This window comes from Schistocerca serialis, chromosome 5, assembly GCF_023864345.2.
Source record: "Schistocerca serialis cubense isolate TAMUIC-IGC-003099 chromosome 5, iqSchSeri2.2, whole genome shotgun sequence".
Classification (NCBI taxonomy): Eukaryota; Metazoa; Arthropoda; class Insecta; order Orthoptera; family Acrididae; genus Schistocerca; species Schistocerca serialis.
Window position 1 is genome coordinate 145,947,621 of NC_064642.1, and position 22,420 is coordinate 145,970,040.

The 22,420-nt window shown below is 41.7% G+C and overlaps 1 protein-coding gene across 1 annotated transcript in view; it reads right to left on the reverse strand.

Moving 5' to 3' along the window:
* LOC126481812 (synaptic vesicle membrane protein VAT-1 homolog) overlaps positions 1-21,621 on the reverse strand; it is a 44,251-nt gene extending 22,630 nt beyond the window's left edge. The window contains exons 1-4 of the mRNA XM_050105768.1: positions 21,560-21,621; positions 20,836-20,910; positions 19,781-19,972; positions 19,499-19,709 (exon numbers count right to left, since the gene is read on the reverse strand). Of these exons, the coding sequence (XP_049961725.1) occupies positions 19,499-19,709; positions 19,781-19,972; positions 20,836-20,910; positions 21,560-21,598 (517 nt within the window). The 5' untranslated portion in view covers positions 21,599-21,621. The remainder of the gene's footprint in view (positions 1-19,498; positions 19,710-19,780; positions 19,973-20,835; positions 20,911-21,559) is intronic.
* Positions 21,622-22,420: the final 799 nt, after the last annotated feature.

Sequence of the window (22,420 nt, forward strand, 5' to 3'; positions counted from 1 at the left end):
AGGTCATGGAATGTGTCAGTACACGAAATTACAACATAAAAGTAATAAAAGATAAAAATAAATGTTTATGAACCTGAAAAAAATCAGTCCATAAGTTTAAGTAAACGTTATCAGCAATACAATAAGAATCAGCTTAATTTTTCAAGGAACTCCTCGACAGAATAGAAGGAGTGACCCACGAGAAAGCTCTTCAGTGTCGATTTCGAAGCGCGTGGATTACTGCTAAGATTTTTGAATTCGAGTAGCAGCTTATTGAAAATGGATGCAGCAGTATACTGCACACCTTTTTGCACAAGAGTTAAGGAAGTCCGATCCAAATGCAGGCTTTATTTCTGCTGAATATTAACCGAGTGAAAACTGCTTATTCTTGGGAATAAACAAATATTAGCAACAAGAAACGACAATAAGGAATATACATATCGAGATGCCAATGTCAAAATACCCAGACTCGTGAACAGAGGTCGACAAGAGGTTCATGAACTCACACCACTTACTGCCCGAACAGCCCGTTTCTGAGCCAAAAATATCCTTGTAGAATGGGAAGAGATACCCCAAAATATAATACCATACGACATAAGCGAATGAAAATAAGCAAAGTAGACTAATTTTCGTGTCGAGGTATCATTTACTTTTGGTGCCGTTCGAATAGTAAAAGTGGCAGTATTAGGTCTTTGAACAAGATCCTGAACGTGGGCTATCTATCTGAACACCTAGAAATTTGAACTGTTCAGTTTCACTAATAATATGCCCATTCTGTGAAATTAAAACGTCAGGTTTTGTTGAATTGTGTGTTAGAAACTGTAAAAACTGAGTGTTACTGTGATTTAACGTTAGTTTATTTTCTACAAGCCAAGAACTGAGGTCATGTACTGCACTATTTGAGACCGAGTCAATGTTGCACACAACATTCTTTACTAACAAGCTAATGTTATCAGCAAACAGAAATATTTTAGAGTTACCCGTAATACTAGAGGACATATCATTTATATAAATAAGGAATAGGAGTGGCCACAACACTGATCCCTGGGGCACCCCCCACTTGACAGTAACCCACTCAGATCACACATCACAGCCGTTATCAACATTGTGAATAATGACCTTTTGCTGCCTGTTGCTAAAGCAAGAGGTGAACCAATTGTGAGCTACTCCCCATATTCCATAATGGTCCAACTTCATGGAATTCATAAGAATAATCTTTGCAAGTATTTAAAGTCAGTTAGTCTTGTACAAAATGGTGTGCATTGTTCAGGAACACACATTTCGAATGACTTGCCAGCAGCCATAAAAAGCTTAACAACCAATGAAATTCAGTTTAAAAGAAGCCTAAAGGATTTATTCGTGGCCAACTCCTCCTACTTCATTGATGAATTTGTCAGTAGAACCAACTGATTTGTGTATATTGTTGGATTGGATTGGATTGTTTTTGGGGAAGGAGACCAGACAGCGAGGTCATCGGTCTCATCGGATTAGGGAAGGACGGGGAAGGAAGTCGGCCATGCCCTTTGAAAGGAACCATCCCGGCATTTGCCTGGAGCGATTTAGGGAAATCAGGGAAAACCTAAATCAGGATGGCCGGACGCGGGATTGAACCGTCGTCCTTCCGAATGCGAGTCCAGTGTTTAACCACTGCGCCACCTCGCTCAGTTTGTATATATAACTTCTGCACAATTTCAGTGCAGTAATGTGTTCGTTGTAAATAAGTATTTAGTAGTTGTATTACACATTTATTACCTTATAAATAAATAAAAAACATTTTTATTTTAAATTCAGTGCATTAGTATTTGTAAAATGATTCTTTCATATAGCGATAATTAAAAATGACGACCATGCCACTTGGGGTCTGTGGAATGGTACATTAGCTTATTTGTCTGAGTTGTAAATATTTGTCATGTTTTGTTTTTCTGACATGTTCTACATCCTGGAGGACCTCCTCACTATGGATCAATTGGAATGAAAGTAAATCTAATCTAATCATACTCTTTGCTTTCCTAGTAACATTTTTAAGCACCTTACAATACTGTTTGTAATGGGCTACTGTAGGTTGATTGTGACTACTTCTAACATTTTGATATAATTCCCGCTTTGTTCTACATGATATCCTTATCCCACTAGTCAGCCACCCGGACTGCCAATTGCTGCTAGTACACCATTTATGGAAAGCATTGTATTTATCATCTATATTATCGGCACTATAAACATCTTGCAATTCTTAATCCTTGACAAGTTTTAAAAAACACTATTGCTGTTGGATTAACTTTCCTACATAGTTTGTAATTAAATATGACATTGCTTTGAGTAAAACGCCTTTTAGTGTTAAAATCTGTGCATCATGATCTGAAAGGCCATTCACGCTTTTACTAACAGAATGCCCATCTAGTAATGAATAATTATTCTGCGACTAATATAAATTTCTAGATAATTTCTTGCCGCGTGCGGTAGCCGCGCGGTCTAGGGCGGTTTACCATGGTTCGCGCGGCTCACACGTCGGATGTTCGAGTCCTCCCTCGTGTGTGTGTGTGTGTGTGTGTGTGTGTGTGTGTGTGTGTGTGTGTGTGTGTGTGTGTGTGTGTAAAAATCTCAATTTCTCCTCGATTTCCCTCGAGTTTGGTTTGTTCGTTTAGTTGCTCCCACCTTTAAGATAACTGAGCTGTAGTGAAACTGCCCATTCAAACAAATGATCGTATGGCATGGTGGCCGAGAGACCCCACTCGGGGTATTTTGGCCGCCGAGTTGCAAGTCTTTTCAGATGATGGCACATTGGGTGACTTCCATGTCGATGAGGATGAAATGACGACAACACCAGTCCTCGACTGGAGAAAATCTTCGATCTGGCCAGTTATCGAACCCGAACCCTTATGCAAACATAAATTTGGGTGTTGGTGAATGACGCGAACAGTCACAAATACTTTTTAAACGTTTTATTTTAGTGCCATAACCGATTTTGGGCTACCTCGCCCATCTTGAGACGGCTAATATTTTCAGGTGCATGGAGGTTTTGATCACCAGCATGTCATCTGCTTCCACAATACGTTCCAGTAGATGGCGGTTTGTTTTGTTGTGGTCCGTGTGGTTTCCAAGGCCACTATACACTTGTTTTGGTTACAACGCAAAGATTATCATGAAGCAAAATACAAATCTATCGACCAAGGATGCAAAAAAGAGGAAAGATGATGCGCAAGACGTTAACAATAAGGAAATGTTTGAATTTAAAGTATAAGTTATTATTAAAAGACAATAGGACATACTGTTTTCAGGTTTTTTCCAGTGTTGTGAGTGCAAGGGTCCTATTTGTGTTTGATTTCTGTGAACAGCCCAAGCAAATTATTTGAAAATTTTTTATTGTCTTCCTCCTGCTGCTCGTTTGGGATGTATTGAGGTGAAGTGTTTCTAGTTCCTCTAAGAGATCTGTTTTCTTGCCTTTGTTAGTGGTACGTAATATCTGTAAATCGTCATTAATGAGTGTCCATATTGTAAAATATGGACCTTCAAAGTCGGAAATGTCAGTGTTAATAAAATTTTCCATCTACGTGAGTGGCTATTGCAGATTTATTTAAATTTTTAGTTTTAATGCGTTAATTTGTTCACAGTATCTTATAATGTATGTATGTCTGTCTGTCTGTCTGTCTGTCTGTCAAATATAAAAGCTGGTCAGTTGTCACAAATCTTGTAAATTCCTGATTTTTCTAGGCCTAATCTGGTGGTTTCGTTGCTGTGGATAACGTATTGTTGCGCATGGTTATTGCTGTGAAAACTTATTTATACTCTTGTGCTCTGGAAATGATTGGCAATTTGGTGTGAGGTACTTCCTAGGAAGCTCCTTTTGTGCAGCTGATTGTGAATTATGTAGGTGGTCAATTATGTGTAGCTAATAGCCATTATTTTTACCTATAGTTCTGATAACACTGATTTCTTTCACCTTGGGAGATCAACTGAGGGGAACTTTATGTTCAGGATTTAATACGGATCTGCTGTAAGCCATTTTGTACTGTGTTGGGTGGCATGAAGAATTATTTATATTTACATCTATAGTGGTGCGTTTTCTATGAATTTCAAAGGTATGCTTTTTGGTTCAACCTTTTTATTCTAAGATATTGGGATGAACGTAAGTCATGGCATTTTCAGATGGTTCTATTTAATTTACTGTTCCACTGAACAAGATGATTGTGCCACCAACACACCTTTTGCAATAAATCAGTTTATCTTTTAAATGGATATTAGACCTGGTTATCCTGTAGTCACGTATAGCAACCTTTTGTCAGACGCAGTCCGCTGAACGGGTCCTGAGAAACTTCACGGACTCCGGCTTCCGCAAGCTGGTCTGTTTTACCAACTGTGTTACAGTACTCATATTCTCTTGGGTTTCCGTTGCAACAAGTTGACCTGCTGGATTGGTTGCGCCGAAGATAGCGTACTAGTTGGAAGGAAGGAAGTCTGTACAGTTGCCTGTCCAAAACTTGCACTGCCGGCTTGTCTCACTGCCACAAAGGGGGCTTAGTGGCTACATTGCAGCATTAGTTACCAATCTGAAAGCTGATGTTCGATACTAGTCACTTATTACCTGTGGCGGAGATTGTTTGTTCAGAGTACACCATGGAAAACCAATACTTCACTATGTCCTATCGCGCTGAATTTAAAACATCAGTACAATTATTTGTATGCATATTATGGAATGGCAGGAAAGTGCTCATGGCATGTCTAGACACTGTGACACCTACATATGGAATTTTTAATGATTGTCTCTTTACATTTCAGCTACCGATGGATGTAGCTGGCTTTAGATAAGCAACCATGTGGCATGTGTATGTTATCAGCCTTTTTTTTTAGTTAATTTATTACAGAAGTTGGGTGACTGACTAGGTACGTAGGCACACGAGGTGGCTCTATGAGACGGGTGTGACGGACACTTATCCCCCTAACAAACTAATAACGTAATTTTATACATCAGTAATTTTTTATATGCAAATGAATTCAATGTATTCTTTAAATATGTCGTGTTCTGTGTAAGACTATGTAATTTATTTGTAAAACTGACTGATTCGGTCCAGAAGAAGAGACAAAATCTATAAATTTTCCTTGAGAGGGAAAGTGACAAATGTAAAGGAACAGTTGCTGCTGAACCGTGGCAGTGTGAAGACAGACGGAAGGGGGCGTGGCGTTTCTTTAGAGGAAGACGGTGATAATTTTGCGGAAAAGAAGCAGTTTTCTTTGAAGTAAACTAGGTATGTGAAACGTGGAGAATATAATACGGACTCAGTGAAAGCAATCTAAGACTGCAGAAAAGGGCGAAACGAAGAAGTTGCCAGCAAATTATAGCATCATTGTTGCGATAAAACACAAAAATTTAGGACTAGAAGTTTTTTTCTAAATTATTAACGGAGTAGAGCAGACAGAAGACCCAAGATACAAGATTCAAGTACTGTGATTCAATAGAAAATCAATACAGAAGTAGTGTTATCACGATGACGAAAGAAGACATCGAAAGTAAGAGAAGAGCCTAGTCTTCATCACAAAACTCAAATATACACTGCGACTGTACAAAATAATGAAACGAATTATTTTGACAAGGGCAGAAAGGACGGGTTAATTACAGTGATTTTACGGACTGTATAAAAAGTGATTATTTACTGATTTCCACGTTTGAGAACGTGGACTGTAAACGGAATTTATGTTTATTAAAAGCATTTACCTCGAGGATCAAAGCATACGTTAGATTTCATAATAAAATAGTAATAAACCGACGCTAGTGAACTAATGTGCATCGTTGTGTGGGCGTACAAGGTTGTGCTTGAAACCGCGCCCGTATATCAGTACAGCATTTGCCATACCATTTTCCTCTAGAATTTAAAGAATTTAAAAATAATTTGCTGATTTTCGAGGCTACTCATCGTTATCTTGGTAACTTCCTGTGGACTACAGAACAGACCTACAGTTCCTGCTATAGCTGCTGCAGAAGATACATCTCAGGTGAGGAAGCTGTTAACTTCTGTGGTGGCATCCAATATTTTCGGCGCACCAGGGTCTGTTTACATTGCAACAGAACTTTACGCAGCAGACTTTATATAAAGATAAATGTCAGTAAACAACGGTGAAACCGAATCAGATCAGAACATTAATAATGGATCCAAATATGACGGTCTTTCAATGAACAGTGCAACAGTTTTTCCCCCCTCTGCCATTTTCGGTCCAAAAATGCTGAATGTTGTGGGACATCGTGGAATGTTCCCGCTTAAGTCCCTACAGTGTCAAGCTTCGATGGGTGACGGCGCTATAGGTCGTCCTCAAAACGGCGTCTGTAACGGAGTTTTATTCCGAACAGAGCTGTCACTGACTATTCTGGCAGAAAATCAGAGCGTCGCAGATATTCATAGGCGCTTGCAGAATGTCTACGGAGACCTGGCAGTTAGAAGCATGAAGAGTCGAGCGAGGGTTCTGTCATCGCAACAACGTCACGCAATCTTGTCTGATTTCCCGCAAACAGTCTGCCCGCACGTACCTGTGACCTCTGAAATGCTGGAACGTGTGTACACACGCGTTCGACATGACTCATCACGATCAAACATCTCACTACTTAACTGGACGTCTCTGTTGGTACTAACACTCGTCCACCAGTTTGAGTACTCTAAGGTTGTGCTCATTGGATTCCTTGCCGCCTAACATTAGACCTTTAGCAAAGGAGGACCATATGTGTGGAATTACTTGGACATAATGAGGCTGGTGGTGACAGTTTTTGTCGCACATCGTCACAGACGATGAAACGGGTTCTTCAACTCAAACAGGAAAACAAAATGGCAGTCATTTCAGAGGTGCCAAAGCACGTCTTCTCCGAAGAAAAAGTTGAAGCTGCTGCCTCAGCCGATAAAATCATGGCGACGGTCTCGGGGGACTAAAGATGACGTTCTCTATGCTGCAACTATCGGCTCAAGTTCATTGTGCTACACTCAGGAAATTGAAGAAACGGCTTCAGCGTGTTTGTCGCCACAAAAAATGCAAACTAACTTTTCGATAACAACGCAATGCCTCGCAATTCTGCGCAGCCGAGAAACAATTCACAAAACTTCATTGGACTGTTCTTCCTCACCCCCCCCCTCCCTCCCTCCCAACCCCTTTTCAGGTCGAATCTCACACCTTCTGACTTACATCTGTTTCGCCCAATGAACGATGCAGTCTGTGGGAAGTGGTATGTGGATGACAGGGACTTTACTGATGCAGCAAGGCGTTGGCTTCGACGTCGATTCCAGCAAAGAAGCCGTGCAGTAAGCTGGCATAGTGCTGCCACACTTAGCGGAGACTACGTTGAAAAATATGTTTTTGCAGTCAAAAGATTGCGAATAACATGGTGTGTTTGAATCCTGAATAAAAGCAACCTGCTTTCAGAAAACCATTGGATTACTTATTGAACGCCCATCATATATTCGACTTTATTCTCTATTTCAGAAATTTCTCCAGGTGGAAAGTTTTGTCCCAGCGTAATCTAACTTGACAGCAAAGTAGTAAGTGGAATATTTACTTCAACGCCCATCTGCAACTATGCGATTTAAATTTTTTTATGAAGATAAGATTTCAAGTCAACATTAACAAAAATTGACTGACACGATTGCATACCCGAAAAGGGAATCTTTCATAGTCATTACTTTACACGATCTCTGCTGATCCACTGTGGACGCGGGATAGCGGTTTGTCAAATAACTTAACAAGGAAAAACGCCAAACAGCAGAAAAATAATGGTTCAAATGGCTCTGAGCACTATGGGACGTAACATCTGAGGTCATCAGTCCCCTGGAACTCGGAACTACTTAAACCTAGCTAACCTAAGGACATCACACACATCCATGGCCCGAGGCAGGATTCGAACCTGCGATCGTAGCAGTGGCGTGGTTCCGGACTGAAGCGCCTAGAACAGCTCGGCCACCGCGGCTGGCCAAACATCACCGCAATTTGAAAAGTCGTTAAAATATCACAACCAGTTTCGGCAATTCAGTGTGGCATCTTCAGGCCGTATATGCACCTCATTTATGCACCAGTTACTAGCAACCTTGACTTCATATTTCAAATGCTTCCTTGGAAGACTTGACAACAACTCTTCGTAGGGAGCACCTGAAACACAACCTCACGACTTCCAGAAACTGATGTATAAATGTGGTGTATATGCGGCCTGAAGATGGCACACGGAATCGCCGAAACTGGTTGCGAAAATAAAAATCTCAGTTTTTATGGCTGTTTGGTTATTTCCCAGTTAAATCACTTTCTACAAAAAAACTGAAAAACTAACTGTACAGACGCCAACATGCTTAACGTGTTTAAAGGAGCTAAAACATTCTTAATTTTACACAAGAAAGCCCATTGTGACTCCACCATGTAGTCAATACACGAATAACTTATTTAAGTAACTACATGAACGCCATTGTGATTGTGTGTTACATAAGCGTTACTACACGTGTGCTTATTCAGGGGAAGTGTGTTTACCACAATCATTTTGGGGAAGCAGGAGCAGCTTTTACAGATACCATTTTGTATTTTCATTGACACTTGCCTCTGTCCACTGATATCAAGGCAGTATTACTTTATCAGACTTAGTCATACAAGCGTATTAAGTATTACCATACATTAATGTAAGTGAAAAGGCAATTCAAAAGCGTTGAGGTGTATCATTGTAACGAAGTTTCCACGTTCAGAATGGTTGATTATTCTAGTGGAGAATTGTACTTAAGACCTGACAAAGTCCAACTACGTCACATGGTATCAAAGAATCAGGCTTCCTTTACAGCAGCACCGATCCGCTACCACGTATCCGCACAGCGCTGCAGGACTCGGCAGCCTGTTCCGCCCCTTTGTAACGAGCTACGAGATCACCTGCATCGATGCACGGTTACTGCAGACATTTGTTGACATCCGGGTTAGTGGCTATGGGGGCAGTTGGCGCGTCACATGCGACGGCCGGTGCAGGACACCTACAAGTTACTGTTTCTGCTGCCGTTACTTGCCGCAGCCTGGACGGATACGGAAGTCGTGTGGCGATAACGGGTTATTAGTGGAATTTCACCAATAACCGAATGCTGACTCCAGATACAAGGTTGGTACAGTACTCTATTTTCTTAATACCTTAGAGGAAGGACTTGTGGCTCAAACAATGTGGGCGGAAGAAAAGATAGGGTGGAGTATTACATGTACAGATAAGCTGTCCTAGCATCTCATCTTCATGGAACAGGATAATATTTTGAATGCTTATATGAGACAGCCCAACAAATTTAACCGTGCAGGTATATGAATTTGAAATGGAAACTACACTTACTTCGGAAACATATCGCAGATTGACGTTTCCCTGGAAAAATGATACTGAGAGGGAAACGAAGCCTTCAGAACGGACGTATGAGGTTTATCATGTACAAAGTAATATGAAGAGATTTAATAAAGATTTGCTTTAGGTGTGGGGTTTTGCTGTGGCCACGCGGTTGTCAGCGTGTTCTGTGTAGTTCCTTATGGCTCAAAATAATTTCAAGGATGTAAAAAACTGAATGGCTAGGCAGTAACGAATGATTAACCTGAATAATAAAATCTTCCGTAGTATATCAAAGTGAATCTGGTCTAGCACGTTGTACTGTATAACTCTTCCTAAACCAGTGCCATTAAAAGAGTAAATGTGTGGCATGCTAACATTTATGGGAAAGACTGCCCGAGCAAAAGAGAATAAATAGACGTGTTACATCTTCAAAGACACTTCAGCTGTCAACAGTTCTAGCCGATGGAAGTTTTTCGTTATGTCTTTCGACCTCTATCGTTCATCTCTGAAAGAGCGTCACGACGCTAATTGAAGGCCTAACCTCTTGTGACCACTACAGTCCGTTGCGACACGTTATGTAGTCTTACTTTTCGACTCCAGAGGTCTTGTTTCCCTTCGCTTTCTAGGGCAATTAAGCGAAAGTAAACCTGAATGCGTTTTACTCCCGCATGCCTTGTACTGCCAGTACAAATTTGATAGTGCCAGTATCCATCTTAAAAAGGGGCGAGTCTGCAATTCTGGAATCAAGGTAGATGTCCACACAATCCTATTTATCAAGGGAAACTTGAAGGAATGAGGAATGGGTAGAAGATAACTGGAATGTCGAATGATTGGAAGAGAAACGTAACATGAAGGAAGATGTTCAAGAACATGATACGACGTAGAGCCTTCAGTTCAAATGCCAGACGCTAAGAAGTGGGACAGCATTACTGATTGTACTATATGAACACGAATAAACCCGCAAGAGCTTTAATACCTCTCAGGTTGAGGTTTTGTTTACACAATTAACAAGGTGAAAAATTGAGTATATGAGGTAGGTAAACGAGGTTTACTTGTTTTAAGCAGTAACGGTAAATATTTTCGCTTAAAAATAATCATTTTAGCTAAGATTCCCAGACTCATAATTTAGTGAGTGTACCAGGAAGTAGGTGCCTCTCCAATGAGCTTAAAACTATAGGCTGCGCGGCCTGAAATTTTGAGTAATGACGTTGCGCAATACTCCTACTTTCTCGTTCGACTAATTGCCAAAACAGTACTCCATTCTCGTAAGTTTTGACACCCCCGTATCATTGTACAGGAAAGGTTGAAGGATGCTATGGGAATGCGTAAAGCATTCCCATTAATTTTTTTTTTTTAAGACTAAACTTTTAAAGCAACGGATATTCTTTAAAATTTGTTATGTGCAACGTACAGTCCACCAAGAAAGTAATCGGAAAAATCTTGCGGTATCTCAGAAGAATGTCTGAAAGATGGAGAACAGACACGGAAATGGATGTAGTTGGACAAAGGGAGGTAGCATGATCTACATGGTTCTATCACCACGAACAAGATCTGAAAATTCTGAAGCACCCAGCATTCGCATGGTGTCATCCATTTACCTGTTTCGCACACTCAAGGTAACTTAGCTGGCTTTACAAGTTAAAATTACTTTGCCTAAAGTTGGACATGTTTTACCTTCGGAGAACCGGTACAGATCTGCAGGTCTTTTCAGTACCTTAGAGGTTTGTGGGGTGTTTCACACATTGAATGAGTAACTCGCTGCTCAATTTTTGTTTATTATTTAACTCCATTAAAAATGCCATTTGGCTTTGTAAGTTTACAGCACCGGGTAATATGCAATTGCTACTGTTAAAAGTTTTACGACGGAGAGCCACTAAAACCAAAATTTTAGCTGAAGTATTTGTACTGACGGCACCATATAGCCTGAAATTCCCAGCAGCGCCTTATCAAGGAGCGCTGTCATCAGTCTTATCCTCTGCGACACTCTCTTCTGCTTGTTCCACATGAGGGGGTTCGACCACCGTTGGTTCCGCAGGAGACGCAGAGTCTTCCTTCTGCACTTCTGGGTCAGCTTCTTTTGCCTCCTCCACTGCTGTTGGCTGTGGCTCTACCGCAGTTTGAACTTCCACAGCTCGTGTCTCCGCTGCCTTCTGCTTGACCTCCAGAATCACTTTCCCGAAGTTCTCACGTCTACATAGTTGCGTTATGCCTTCAGCCACCTGCAAGTATCCAAAGGTTACAGAGGAGACGTCTTTTCCTATGAAGTTTATAAATACTTAGCGCAGTGTACTCACATTTTCGAAGGGCAGAACAGCGTGAATACAGGGCTGTATTTTGGCACTGGAATACAGCTTAAATATTTCATTTAGAGATCGCTGCACTGCCTCCGGATGAAGGTCTAACCATATGCCAATGTTCACTCCTGCTATGCAGTAGTTTTTACTAACTACATCCGCAGACGACACCGATCCGCTATCCCAATTAGGTCGCATTAACCCCCATGATGTATATTTTGAGTATGTAGCTGTGCTGTTCGACCCTGAAAAGAAGTCATTAACGAACTATGTTAGAAAAGCATACAGCATGAATGCTTGCAGCCTAACTACATCTAATTTTTAAGCAATAGCGCACGCTTTCAACTTATCACGCCGGCGATGAAGCAGGAAAGCCAAACACGGGGGCTACCAACAACTAGTTCCAACCAAGTTGCCAAAGCAACGGAATTTTTACAGGATATATTTCAAACCAAATTTGCATTTTGCTTCGACAATTCCACTTCTCGTTACTGCCATGAAAACGCTTTAGGCAGATTATAGTCCTTAATAAGCAGAAATGCATCTAAAATCTGTTAGTATTTTATTTTGCTTGCTACTCCAGAAGTAGCATTTCAGAATCAAAGCTGTAGTACGTACTCAGATTTGCATTACAGCTATTTTAGACCTACTACCATTCCGTGTCGACCTCAGGATGATCACCATAAGAAACGACTATGTTGCTGTCGCATAGCAAAATATTCGCGCGCTCTGTATCTCGGAACGCTGTAAGTGACTGCTACGATGTACTACGTTCGTAGAAGTACTTCATTGTGCCCTTAACTGTCTCGTACAACAGCATCGGCTGTTTCGCTCTAAAAGTACTGGTACTACGAAAGACTGAGCAAGCGGAAACCACTGGTACTCCAAGGGTTACCGAGTCTTTGGGAGAAGGGTTGCCTAGTTTTTGGTTGGCCTGGGAGGAGTGGACCAAGCAGTGAGGGTATGGGTCCCACCGGATAACGGAAGGGCGGGGAAAGCGGGGCGAAGGGGGAGACCCTTGTCCTTTCGAAGGCACCATCCCGGCATTTGCCTGAAGCTGTTTAGGGAAATGGTGAACCTGAAACAGGATGGCCGGACGGGGTTTTGAACCGTCGTCCTGCGCAACTTCGGCCGACCTCTTGTTGGGAAATTTTGGTAGCCAAGTTTCATGTCCGAAATAAAAGACAGTGCTCCCGAACAATTTGAAGTCAACTATATTTAGTAAGGCCTAGTCAACCAATACTTTAGTGACCAGGTCTGACCCATACCTCATACGCCTGGCAGAGTAAAGAGAAAATCCAGAAGAAAACCGTTTCTTTGCAGGTTCATTTAAGACGAAGCCATCAGATTCTCAGTCGACTCCGGTGGCAGATGCTGCAGGATAAAATATTTCTTGTGCAGATTTAGAGGGCGAACGCTTTTGAAAGAGTCAACCAATATACTGCTTCCTAATGTGCATCTCTCGCTGAAAATTATGAATGTAAAATTAGAGAGTCGCGTCCACACAGGCTTACCAGCCATGCTTCTCACTAATCATTCGCGGCTACGACAGCCAAACGAAGAATTTAGTGCCCTCCGCCACACAGTAAGACTGCTAGCAGAATATAGGTCTTCCTTGAATATGTTACAGTGAGTTACATAGTTTAACCCGACCCATCTAATCACTGAATGATTAATATCTACACACTAGCTTTGCAGGTAGTTTTTCCCGACTGCAAATTAACTTTGAACTCAGTTTGGTGTGAACACCTAGATCCTGCGAAGAGCCTGCAAACACATGGATCTCAACGGAGCCAAAATATATTCCTCGAGAATCAGGCTAGATGAACGAACGTTTCTGCATTTTTCTTCAGCAAAGGCTTCCACGTATCACGCCAAATGTGGCTGAGCCTTGTCCTGGATTGTGGCATGATCTGGACAGTACTTCGTACCGGCACCGTCCTGGTGTATCAGTATCAGAACTCTTCCCCAATTATTGGGGAGTGGGTGCCGCAACCTGGGCACGATGGTTCCAGCGTACTATTGCTGCAGTAGGAGGAAATTAATGCCAGCGGACACGGTAGCAGCATCTATCACGCACTTCTAATTTAGAACAGGCTGAGGAAGGTTCACACTGCTTTCCACCGCCATTGGACCACCATCTTTCTATACTGGCCAGACTACTCTTGTTGCCTTCGACTATTCACCAGTACACTTTCGACCTGTAGTCATTTTATGGTTTAACTTAGTAAAGTTACCACGCTTCAGCCCACGTCTGAACAATACTAGAGTTAGGCAAGTCATCACATGCCCCGTGGAGGCTACGTTACCATCGTCACACTGTTTTAAAGACTTTTCGGCGCTGTCCATGTCGTAACTGAAGAGTACACAGCACCCTTCTCTAGACGAGTTGGTACGTCACGCTATCACAAACCAATTTCCGAATGAACATTATCACATTTTAACTATTTCACAAGGTGGTACGTGCCCTACTCAGTAGGGCAAGATTTTCCATTCCTGCCTAGTACGAGCGCCCTTAACAAAATCATCTATTTGACACGTTCCCTGTTTCGCATATTTGGTCTACGATTAATTACATAAATATAGACGCCTCCGAATGGATGTAACGAAACCACTCTTCCTGGTATTTTAATTTTTCACCGAAGTTTTGTTCTAAAGCGATGGGTTGTAACAATACGTTAATTTTAATTATTTCATCCTGGCCGGACTTTAAAAATCAAATTTGGGAGCACTTTCTACAGTTTAAAAACCCCTTTATAATTACGCCTGACTAGATATTAGTCGCCGACTGGCCTAGACAAAGCTTTTTGTCAAAGAGCTGTGGATCTATTTATGCGAGCTTCGTAAGTAGGGAAAACATTTTTGGCGTTTGAAATCTGTTACTGCCCGAGAATTTTGGCAAGTGGACAGGAAACACGAAGCATCTAAAAACATAGATGCAAGTCCATGGATACCCCTTATCAGACGGAAAGGCGAGGAGCTGTCACGACAGAGCCGAAAGGTACGGAATTTATAAATCAGGGGCAGTTTAAGACAAACACGAACAGGCCATAGAGAGTTGAGGAACGTTACGCAGAGATGGAAAGACTACAATAGCAGCATGAAACTAGTCTAAGGAGAAACTGTCCCCGTAGCTTCCGTCCTAATTTATGAAATTTCAGCTGCTCCCTGGCTGCATCGATATCCCTTTATCGCTATTACAGCACAGCCAACGTCATACCAGTGGCAGTTCACTGGCCTCTCAACGACAATAAGGACTAGCGACGTGTGTTACTTCTTAAATTAAGACTAATGCAAGAAAGCATTTCACCGATACTGTAAATAAGTTTTTCTACAGCAGACCTGCACCAGACCAGGAGATGGAGTGAAACATTCTGGCATGTGAGCTACTTTCATAGAATAGCTTCTAAATGTAGCAAGAGGCAACACGATTGTTACTGCAATGTTTCTTTTTACTTACCTAGCAGTACCAACTTCCCGACAGGTTTGAGAATTTTTAGGCACTTCTCAAGATCGCTTCCACCATCGGTGTTTACCACGATATCAACACCTTCAGGGTAATCTTGCAATATTTCATTTTCATAGTTTTCATCATGACGGAATACCCGCTTCACGCCAAGAGAACGGAGCTTTTCGTGCTTTGACTCAGAAGCTGTTCCTACAACTTCGACATTGTCCACTGTCTGAGCAAGCTGGATGAGTGCCGTGCCTACACCACCTGAAATGAGACGGGAATTTATATCGAAGTAACGAAGATACTAAAAACTGACTTCAGCGCCAGTGAGCTGAAGTAATACAATTAAGTATTGAGTAGCAAATTTTGAGTATGCCAGACCTGGCCCCAAGAGCACCAGAGGTTCTAATTTTGTTTTGCAGCTGGTTGTAGGATTCTTATTTGTCTTACCGCTATTTACATCCGAATATTCCATACTGAAGTCGCTAAGCTGATGTGTGGGTGCAATGCTGGACAAGTGCGAGTCCTGCATACCTGCCTTAGGATTCAAGGCAGGTATTTCAGCACATCCTGTCGCTCAGTCCATTAAACCGTGTGTGTGCTTAATGTCCGTCCCATGTTGCCGGCAGCGTCCAAGACCATTTTCAATCAGTGTCATTAACGTTATTTGAATTATCAAAAATGCTACGTTCATTACACGCAGTTTCCTACATCCAGTGCACCTAATTTTACTTAAAGCATATCGTTAACATCAGCTCACCCAAATTTAGAAAATAAAGCTCTCCCACAATTTTCGCGTAACCGTGCACCCATGTGTGGATGCTAGTTAGCTAAAATCTTAGACAATTATACGAAGAGAACAGTACTAAATTTCTAAGCAGTGTGTTTACATGGTACTCTTGCCTTGTCAAAAGGACAGTGATCCCTAATCTCAAATTTACCACTTTCTACAATGCTCTAGAAATGGTAGTTACAAAACTTTTCAGTAGTCCTAATTCACCACCCAACGATCATTACACCAGAAACACTGTCTCCATTTGATATTCCTTTTCTTGTAATTTGGTGGACCTATACATTTTCAACACGTAAGTGAACTGATTAACATTTTGGCACTACCAGCCTGTTTGCTCAAATTGTTGCGGCCGTGCAACTACTGCCATGCGCAGTCTCTAGTCCTTTTACCTGACGACTGCTGCGGTCTATGAATATTGAGTCCGTATAAATTACAGCTGAAATTCTCGGTGGCTACAGGTGGTAGGTTTGTGACACTACCGGTTACGATGGACTGAAAATTTCGGTGCAGTCTAACGTAATGTTGGACAACGTGTCAAATTCCCACATAGAAGTTGTATTTTGTGAGCTGGCAGCTTCATCGTGGTTGCTAGTCCAGTTTTCTGTTGTGTTGTCAACGAGGACGGAAAAAGAATACCCGTATCCTCTTTGTCCCAGTTAATTTATGTTCGACGTCATACGAGAATGTCGTTCTACTGTTACGCTACGGCAGGTGTTTGGGTGTGACAACATCCACACGGTTACTCTGCAGTTCACACTTAAGTGCCTGGCAGAGGGTTCATCAAATCATTTTCATACTACTTCTCTACCACTCCTCTCGAATGGCGCGAGGGAAAAGGAACACCTAAATCTTTCCGCTCGAGCTCCGATTTCTTATTTTATGATCATTTCTCCCTATGTAGGCGGCTGTCAAAATATTTTCGCATTCGGAAAAGAAAGCTGGTAATTGAAATTTCGCAATTAGATTGCGTCGCGAAGGAAACCGCCTTCGTTGCAGTGACTGCCACCGCAACTAGCGTATCATATCAGTGACACTCACCCCTGTTGCGCGGTAACACGAAACGGGCTGCGCTTCTGTGCACTTTTTCGATGTCCTCCGTCAATCCAACCCGTTAAGGATCCCATACCGCGCAGTAGTATTCCAACAGAGGACGGACGGACGGACGGACGGACGGACGGACGGACAAGTTTAATGTATGCTGTTTCTTGCATCTTCTAAGTGTTCTACCAACAAAGCACAGTGTTTCGCCTTCCCCACACTATTATCTACGTGGTCTTTCCAATTTAAGTTGCTCGTAATTGTAATTCCTAGGTATTTAGTCGAACTGACAGCCCTTAGATTCGTGCGATTTATCGTGTACTCCAAATTAATCGGATTTCTTTTAGTACCCATGTGGATGACCCCGAACTTTCGTTTAGTGATAATTGCCACTTTTCGCACCATACAGAAATTCTCTAGTTTATTTTTAATTGGAACTGATCGTCTGATGATTTTACTAGACGGTAAATTACAGCGTCATCTGGTAAAAGTATAAGGGGGCTGCTCAGATTACCAACTAGATCATTTATGTATAACAGGAACAGCAGAGGGCCTATGACACTACCTTACGGAACGCCAGATATCACTTCTGATCTACTGGATTTACCGTCTATCACTACGAACTGTGACCACTGATAGGAAATCACGAATCCAGTCACAAATGAGACGATACTCCATATGCACGCTATTTTATCAATAGTCGCTTGTGGGGAACGGTATCAAAAGCTTTCTCTGAGTATGAAATCGATCTGAGATCCCTTGACAGCGGTAATTACTTCATGGGAATTAAGAGCTAGCTGTGTTGCACAAGAGTGGTATTTTCTGAATCCGTGTTTGTTATGTATCAAGAGATTTTCTTCAAAGCGATTCATGATGTTCGAGTACAGTGTAAGCTCCAAAATCCTACTGCGAATTGAGGTCAGTGATGTGGGTCTGTAATTCAATGGGCTACTCCTCTTTCCATTCTTGAATATTGGTGTGACCCATGCTACTTTCCAGTATTTAGGAACAGACCTTTCGTCAAGTGAGCGGTTGTATGTGATTGCTAAGAAAGGCGCTATTGTGTCTGCATACTCTGAAAGAAACCTGACTGGTATACCATCTGGATCGGAAGACTTGCCTTTGTTAAGTGATATGAGTAGTTTCGCAACACCTAAGATGTCTACTTTGGTCACATGTCAACAGCTGTTCTGGTTTCGAATTCTGGAATATTTAATTAGTCTTCTCCCGTGAAGAAACCACGGTAAACTATTTAATAACTCCGCTTTAGTGGCACCATCATCCGAAACATTTCCATCGCTATCGCGCGGTGACGGTAGCGACTTTTGCCACTGGTGTACTTTACATACGACCAGAATCTCTAGGTTTCCTACAATATTTTGAGACTTTCGTTGTAGAAACTATTGAAAGCATCTCGCGTTGACGCCCGCACTAAATTTCGAGCTTCCGTGAAACTCAGCTAGTCTTAGGATTCTGCGTATTTCTGGATTTGGCATGCTTTTTTCGTTGCTTCTGCAACAGTGTTCTGACGATTTGTGTACCACGGTGTATCAGTCCCGTCGCTTATTAACTTATGCAATATGAATATATTGCTGTCGATACTGTATTTTTGAATTTGAGCCATACGTGGTCTACGGTGACATAATTAGCTTAGAAGGAATGGAGACTCATTCTTAGGAATGCATCAAGCGAATTTTTATCTGCTGTTTTAAATAGATATATTTTGCATTTATTTTTAGTGGTTTTGGGTTGATACGCTTCTACGCCTCTACAATGACCTTGTGTTCACTGATCCCTGTATCCGTCATGACGCTCTATTACATCAGGATTATTTGTGGCTAAGAGGTCAAGCGTGTTTTCGCTACCATTTACAATTCGTGGGGGCCCACGAACTAATTGTTCCAAGTAATTCTCAGAGAAAGTATTTAGTACGGTTTCGGAAAATGGTTTCTATCTACCATCGGCTTCGAACATTTATTTTCGCCAACAAATCGAGAGCAGATTGCAGTCTCCAGCAATTATAACTGCTTGAGTGGGGTACTTATTTGTAATGAGGTTCGAGTTTTCTTTGAACTTTCCAGCTACTGGATCATCTGAGCTGGGGGGGGGGGGGGGGGGCGGCGGGTCAGTGCAAGGAGCCAAGTATTTTTTGGTACGGCTGTTGAGGATAACCTATACCCGTAGTAATTCGCAGGAGATACCTACTACCAAGAGAGACAAACACACCATCACCTACTTTATTTAATCCACCCTTTCTGAAGACTGTTTGCGCCTCTAAAAATTTCGGCATAGTTTACCTCCAGCTTTCTGTTCGTATAACAATTTCAGCTTCACTGCTTTCTATCAGCGCTTAAAGCTCTGGCACGTTTTCAACACAGCCACGACAATTTACAACTACAATCCCGACTACTGCTAGGCCGATCCTCGTCGAAACGAGACTGTCTAACCTAAACAACCGCACAGTCCACGCCACACAGCCCTTACTACCAGTGTAGCCACCTCTTGTGCGTAGTGGACAACATCGCAAATGCTGTATGGAAGTGACACACTTCCCACGTTACGTTATCGAAAATAGAATAAAAAGTTGCGCTAGTGTACGAGAATGAGCATAGTGAAAATTAAATCATGTAATTACAGTTTACCTGCGACCGACTGCATAAATACTTTCTCCGCGTTCGCAAGGCATCCGAATTTATACAGGCAGAAGTGGGCCACAACGAAGTTTAGACCAAGACTGACGGCATCTTTTAGGCCAATATCTTCCGGCAGCAGAAAGCAGTACTTGCGTTGGACGTGGACAACATGCCTAAACAGACCACCTTGCATTTGCAGACAGAGCACTTTCTGGCCCGCCTGTAACAAAGAATCAGAACATTAGCTTTATTCCGGAAAACTAAAGAAGTGCTGGAGAGAACGTGTCTTACCTGCAGATCGGTGACTGCTTTGCCCACACGTGTTACGATGCCGGAACATTCACTGCCCATGATAACCGGGAAGAGTCTGTTCCTTATTATACCCAAGCGCAAGTAATGGTCTGTGAAGTTCAGGCCACAGTAATGGACTTCAACTTCGACGTGGTCGTCGCAAATATCTTTCTGCAGTGGCGCCTCTGTTACCTGCAACACGAATATGCAACTGTATTTCGAGCCTATCACGATTAGACATTCGTTTAAACATTTGGAGGTTAACAGGGCCTCAAATTCAGGTTATTTGCAGAAGTAGGAAAGCTTAGTACTATCTTGTCTATAAAGACGTAGCAAGTGTTTTGTGGAAGAATCAGCCAAGAAAATACGTAGGTAACAGGGTCAATACTGTTGCTCTGTCTTTAGTGGGCAGAAAAGTTTCGTGCTTAGCTCCTGGGAGTCATTTTCTATGAAGACATTCGGAAACAGTAATTTACTGTGCCCGAATACAAGGCGATTACGGGGAAGCAGCGATGGAAATTATTGGGTTTGTGCTTCAAGCAGATTAAGCTACGGCTCATTCATCGCAGCAGCAATCAGACAACTATCGCCATCTCACTTTTACTGTGCAGTTGTAAAGTTGGAAAATTCACACTTGCCCGCATTTCATTTCGATACAGGAGGGTTCTCATTTTGAAGGTTAGTGAGAGGCTACAGTGATGAGGTCTGAACAGGCAACATTTGAATAAAACTGTGGTAAACAGCACGGCAGCTCCTTGAGAAGCGAAGCTGTATCCTATGAGTGCTAAGTCCCTGTAAAAAATACAAGTTATTACCAACACAACATGTCGCCAATTATGCCACAATTGAAGTATTGCGTCTGAGGACAAACTGTTTTGCCACAGCGCTGATTTACGCTTTTTCCTATTCGTTTTAAGGAGACAGTAACTCGTTGAGGAGCAGAGTATAGAGTCCATTTAGTATCTACGGTTCTTGAAAGGCAGCTCATTACATAAACTCGTATGTGGCAGAAGGAACATTTTACTATTTAATGGAAATACGATACGTTGGTTTACCTTTATTCTGCTGATACTGCCATGCGCTGTTAGTGTGACTGACGGTACCGGACGTGTGAGGTCAGTTGAAGGAATCTGCCAACATTTTTCTTATATCACTATTTGCAAACAACAATTTAAATACATTAAATATTTTTATAGTCGAACCGCCTGCAACTGAACGAAGGCGGTATTTGTTCTATTAGACGTTTCGCCTCCATTTATTAAGGAATCAGAGGTCGTATATGTTCTACACATACACTGAGAAAAAAAAAATGGAACGCAAAATGCGTCGGCGAAGCTAATACCGATTATTCCGTCCGAACCTAAAGGACGAGGTCCATAGATAAACCTTAAATTTCTTAAAGTCAGCTTAAACACAATCTTAACCGTAGCCTATTTCTACATTACATATGTTTTGAAAGTTTTATGAAGCAGTGAACTACCTACGACAGTACCACACCAACAAGTGTTAAACTTGTTGCAGGCGGCTCGAGACGCAGTTAAATTGCCCTGTAGGTTGTCTAGATACGAGCTCTAGATTCTACACTATCATTTTTGACTAGTACGTCAGCATTACACAACGTTAAGCCATCCAACACACGTGGAGATGCTACATTAAATTATCCACAACGGAATGTTGCGGAAGCAACTAAATACCATCAATGAATAACCGATATTAAACTTCTCTGGCATAGTATTTTAAGTGAAAATATTCTATATTGTTAAAGTCACGGTGCCTTACCACAGTAGGCGCGGTAAACTGCAGAGGAAGCAGATCCATGGTTCCCGGTAATCACCTAGAAAAACAAACCAGTCAGTGTAAGTAATGGCGAAGAACCTATTACATTCTGCGTATGAGCTTTGCAGCCTCATGGTTTGTGGGCATAAATGTTGTGTGTTCCACCAATTACGGCTTTAGAAAGTTATGTACCATGGACCCTGTCCCAGAAAGCGGGTTGAATTTTAGCTACCCAAAGCCGTAAAGGCGGTTTTGAACAGTCCCCTAATAGCAAGATCATTACCCGCCGAAGGCACACCACATTTGAAATGTGTATTTGCACACAAATATTCTCCAGAACCGTACGTCTACAACTAAAAATAAACGAAACGATTCCAAAAAGAAAATAAAACGATTTGTGGCTGAAGGTCGTTGTCCTGTCTGACAAAGTTTCCTATATTTTAGTACTATGATCCAATACACAAGTCACACTCAGTGTGTACCTGATTAACTAGGTTATTCTTTCAGTTAGAGAAATAACTAACTTATTCCTCTTTACTAGTTTTCCATCTGCGTTTCAGGTTTTTGGTAAAATGTCATTTTGCTCTAATACTAAGCGTGAACAAGATCGAGATCGCGTAGCAATGCTAAACAAAGCCATTTCTTCTTCCACTCAACGCTGTTTTATTCGTTTATCAGTCTTATTTCGTTAAGACTTGCTAGTGCGAGTCTTGAATTTTTAAAGTGGTGCCTGTGAAACATTCGTTGTCTTCATAATATAAAACATATCAGCACACAATTTGCAATGATGCTTTGGCCTTTTGTATGATGTACGGGTGTAGGATTTTTATATCCTGACTAAAGATTGTTCTGTACCACTTTAAA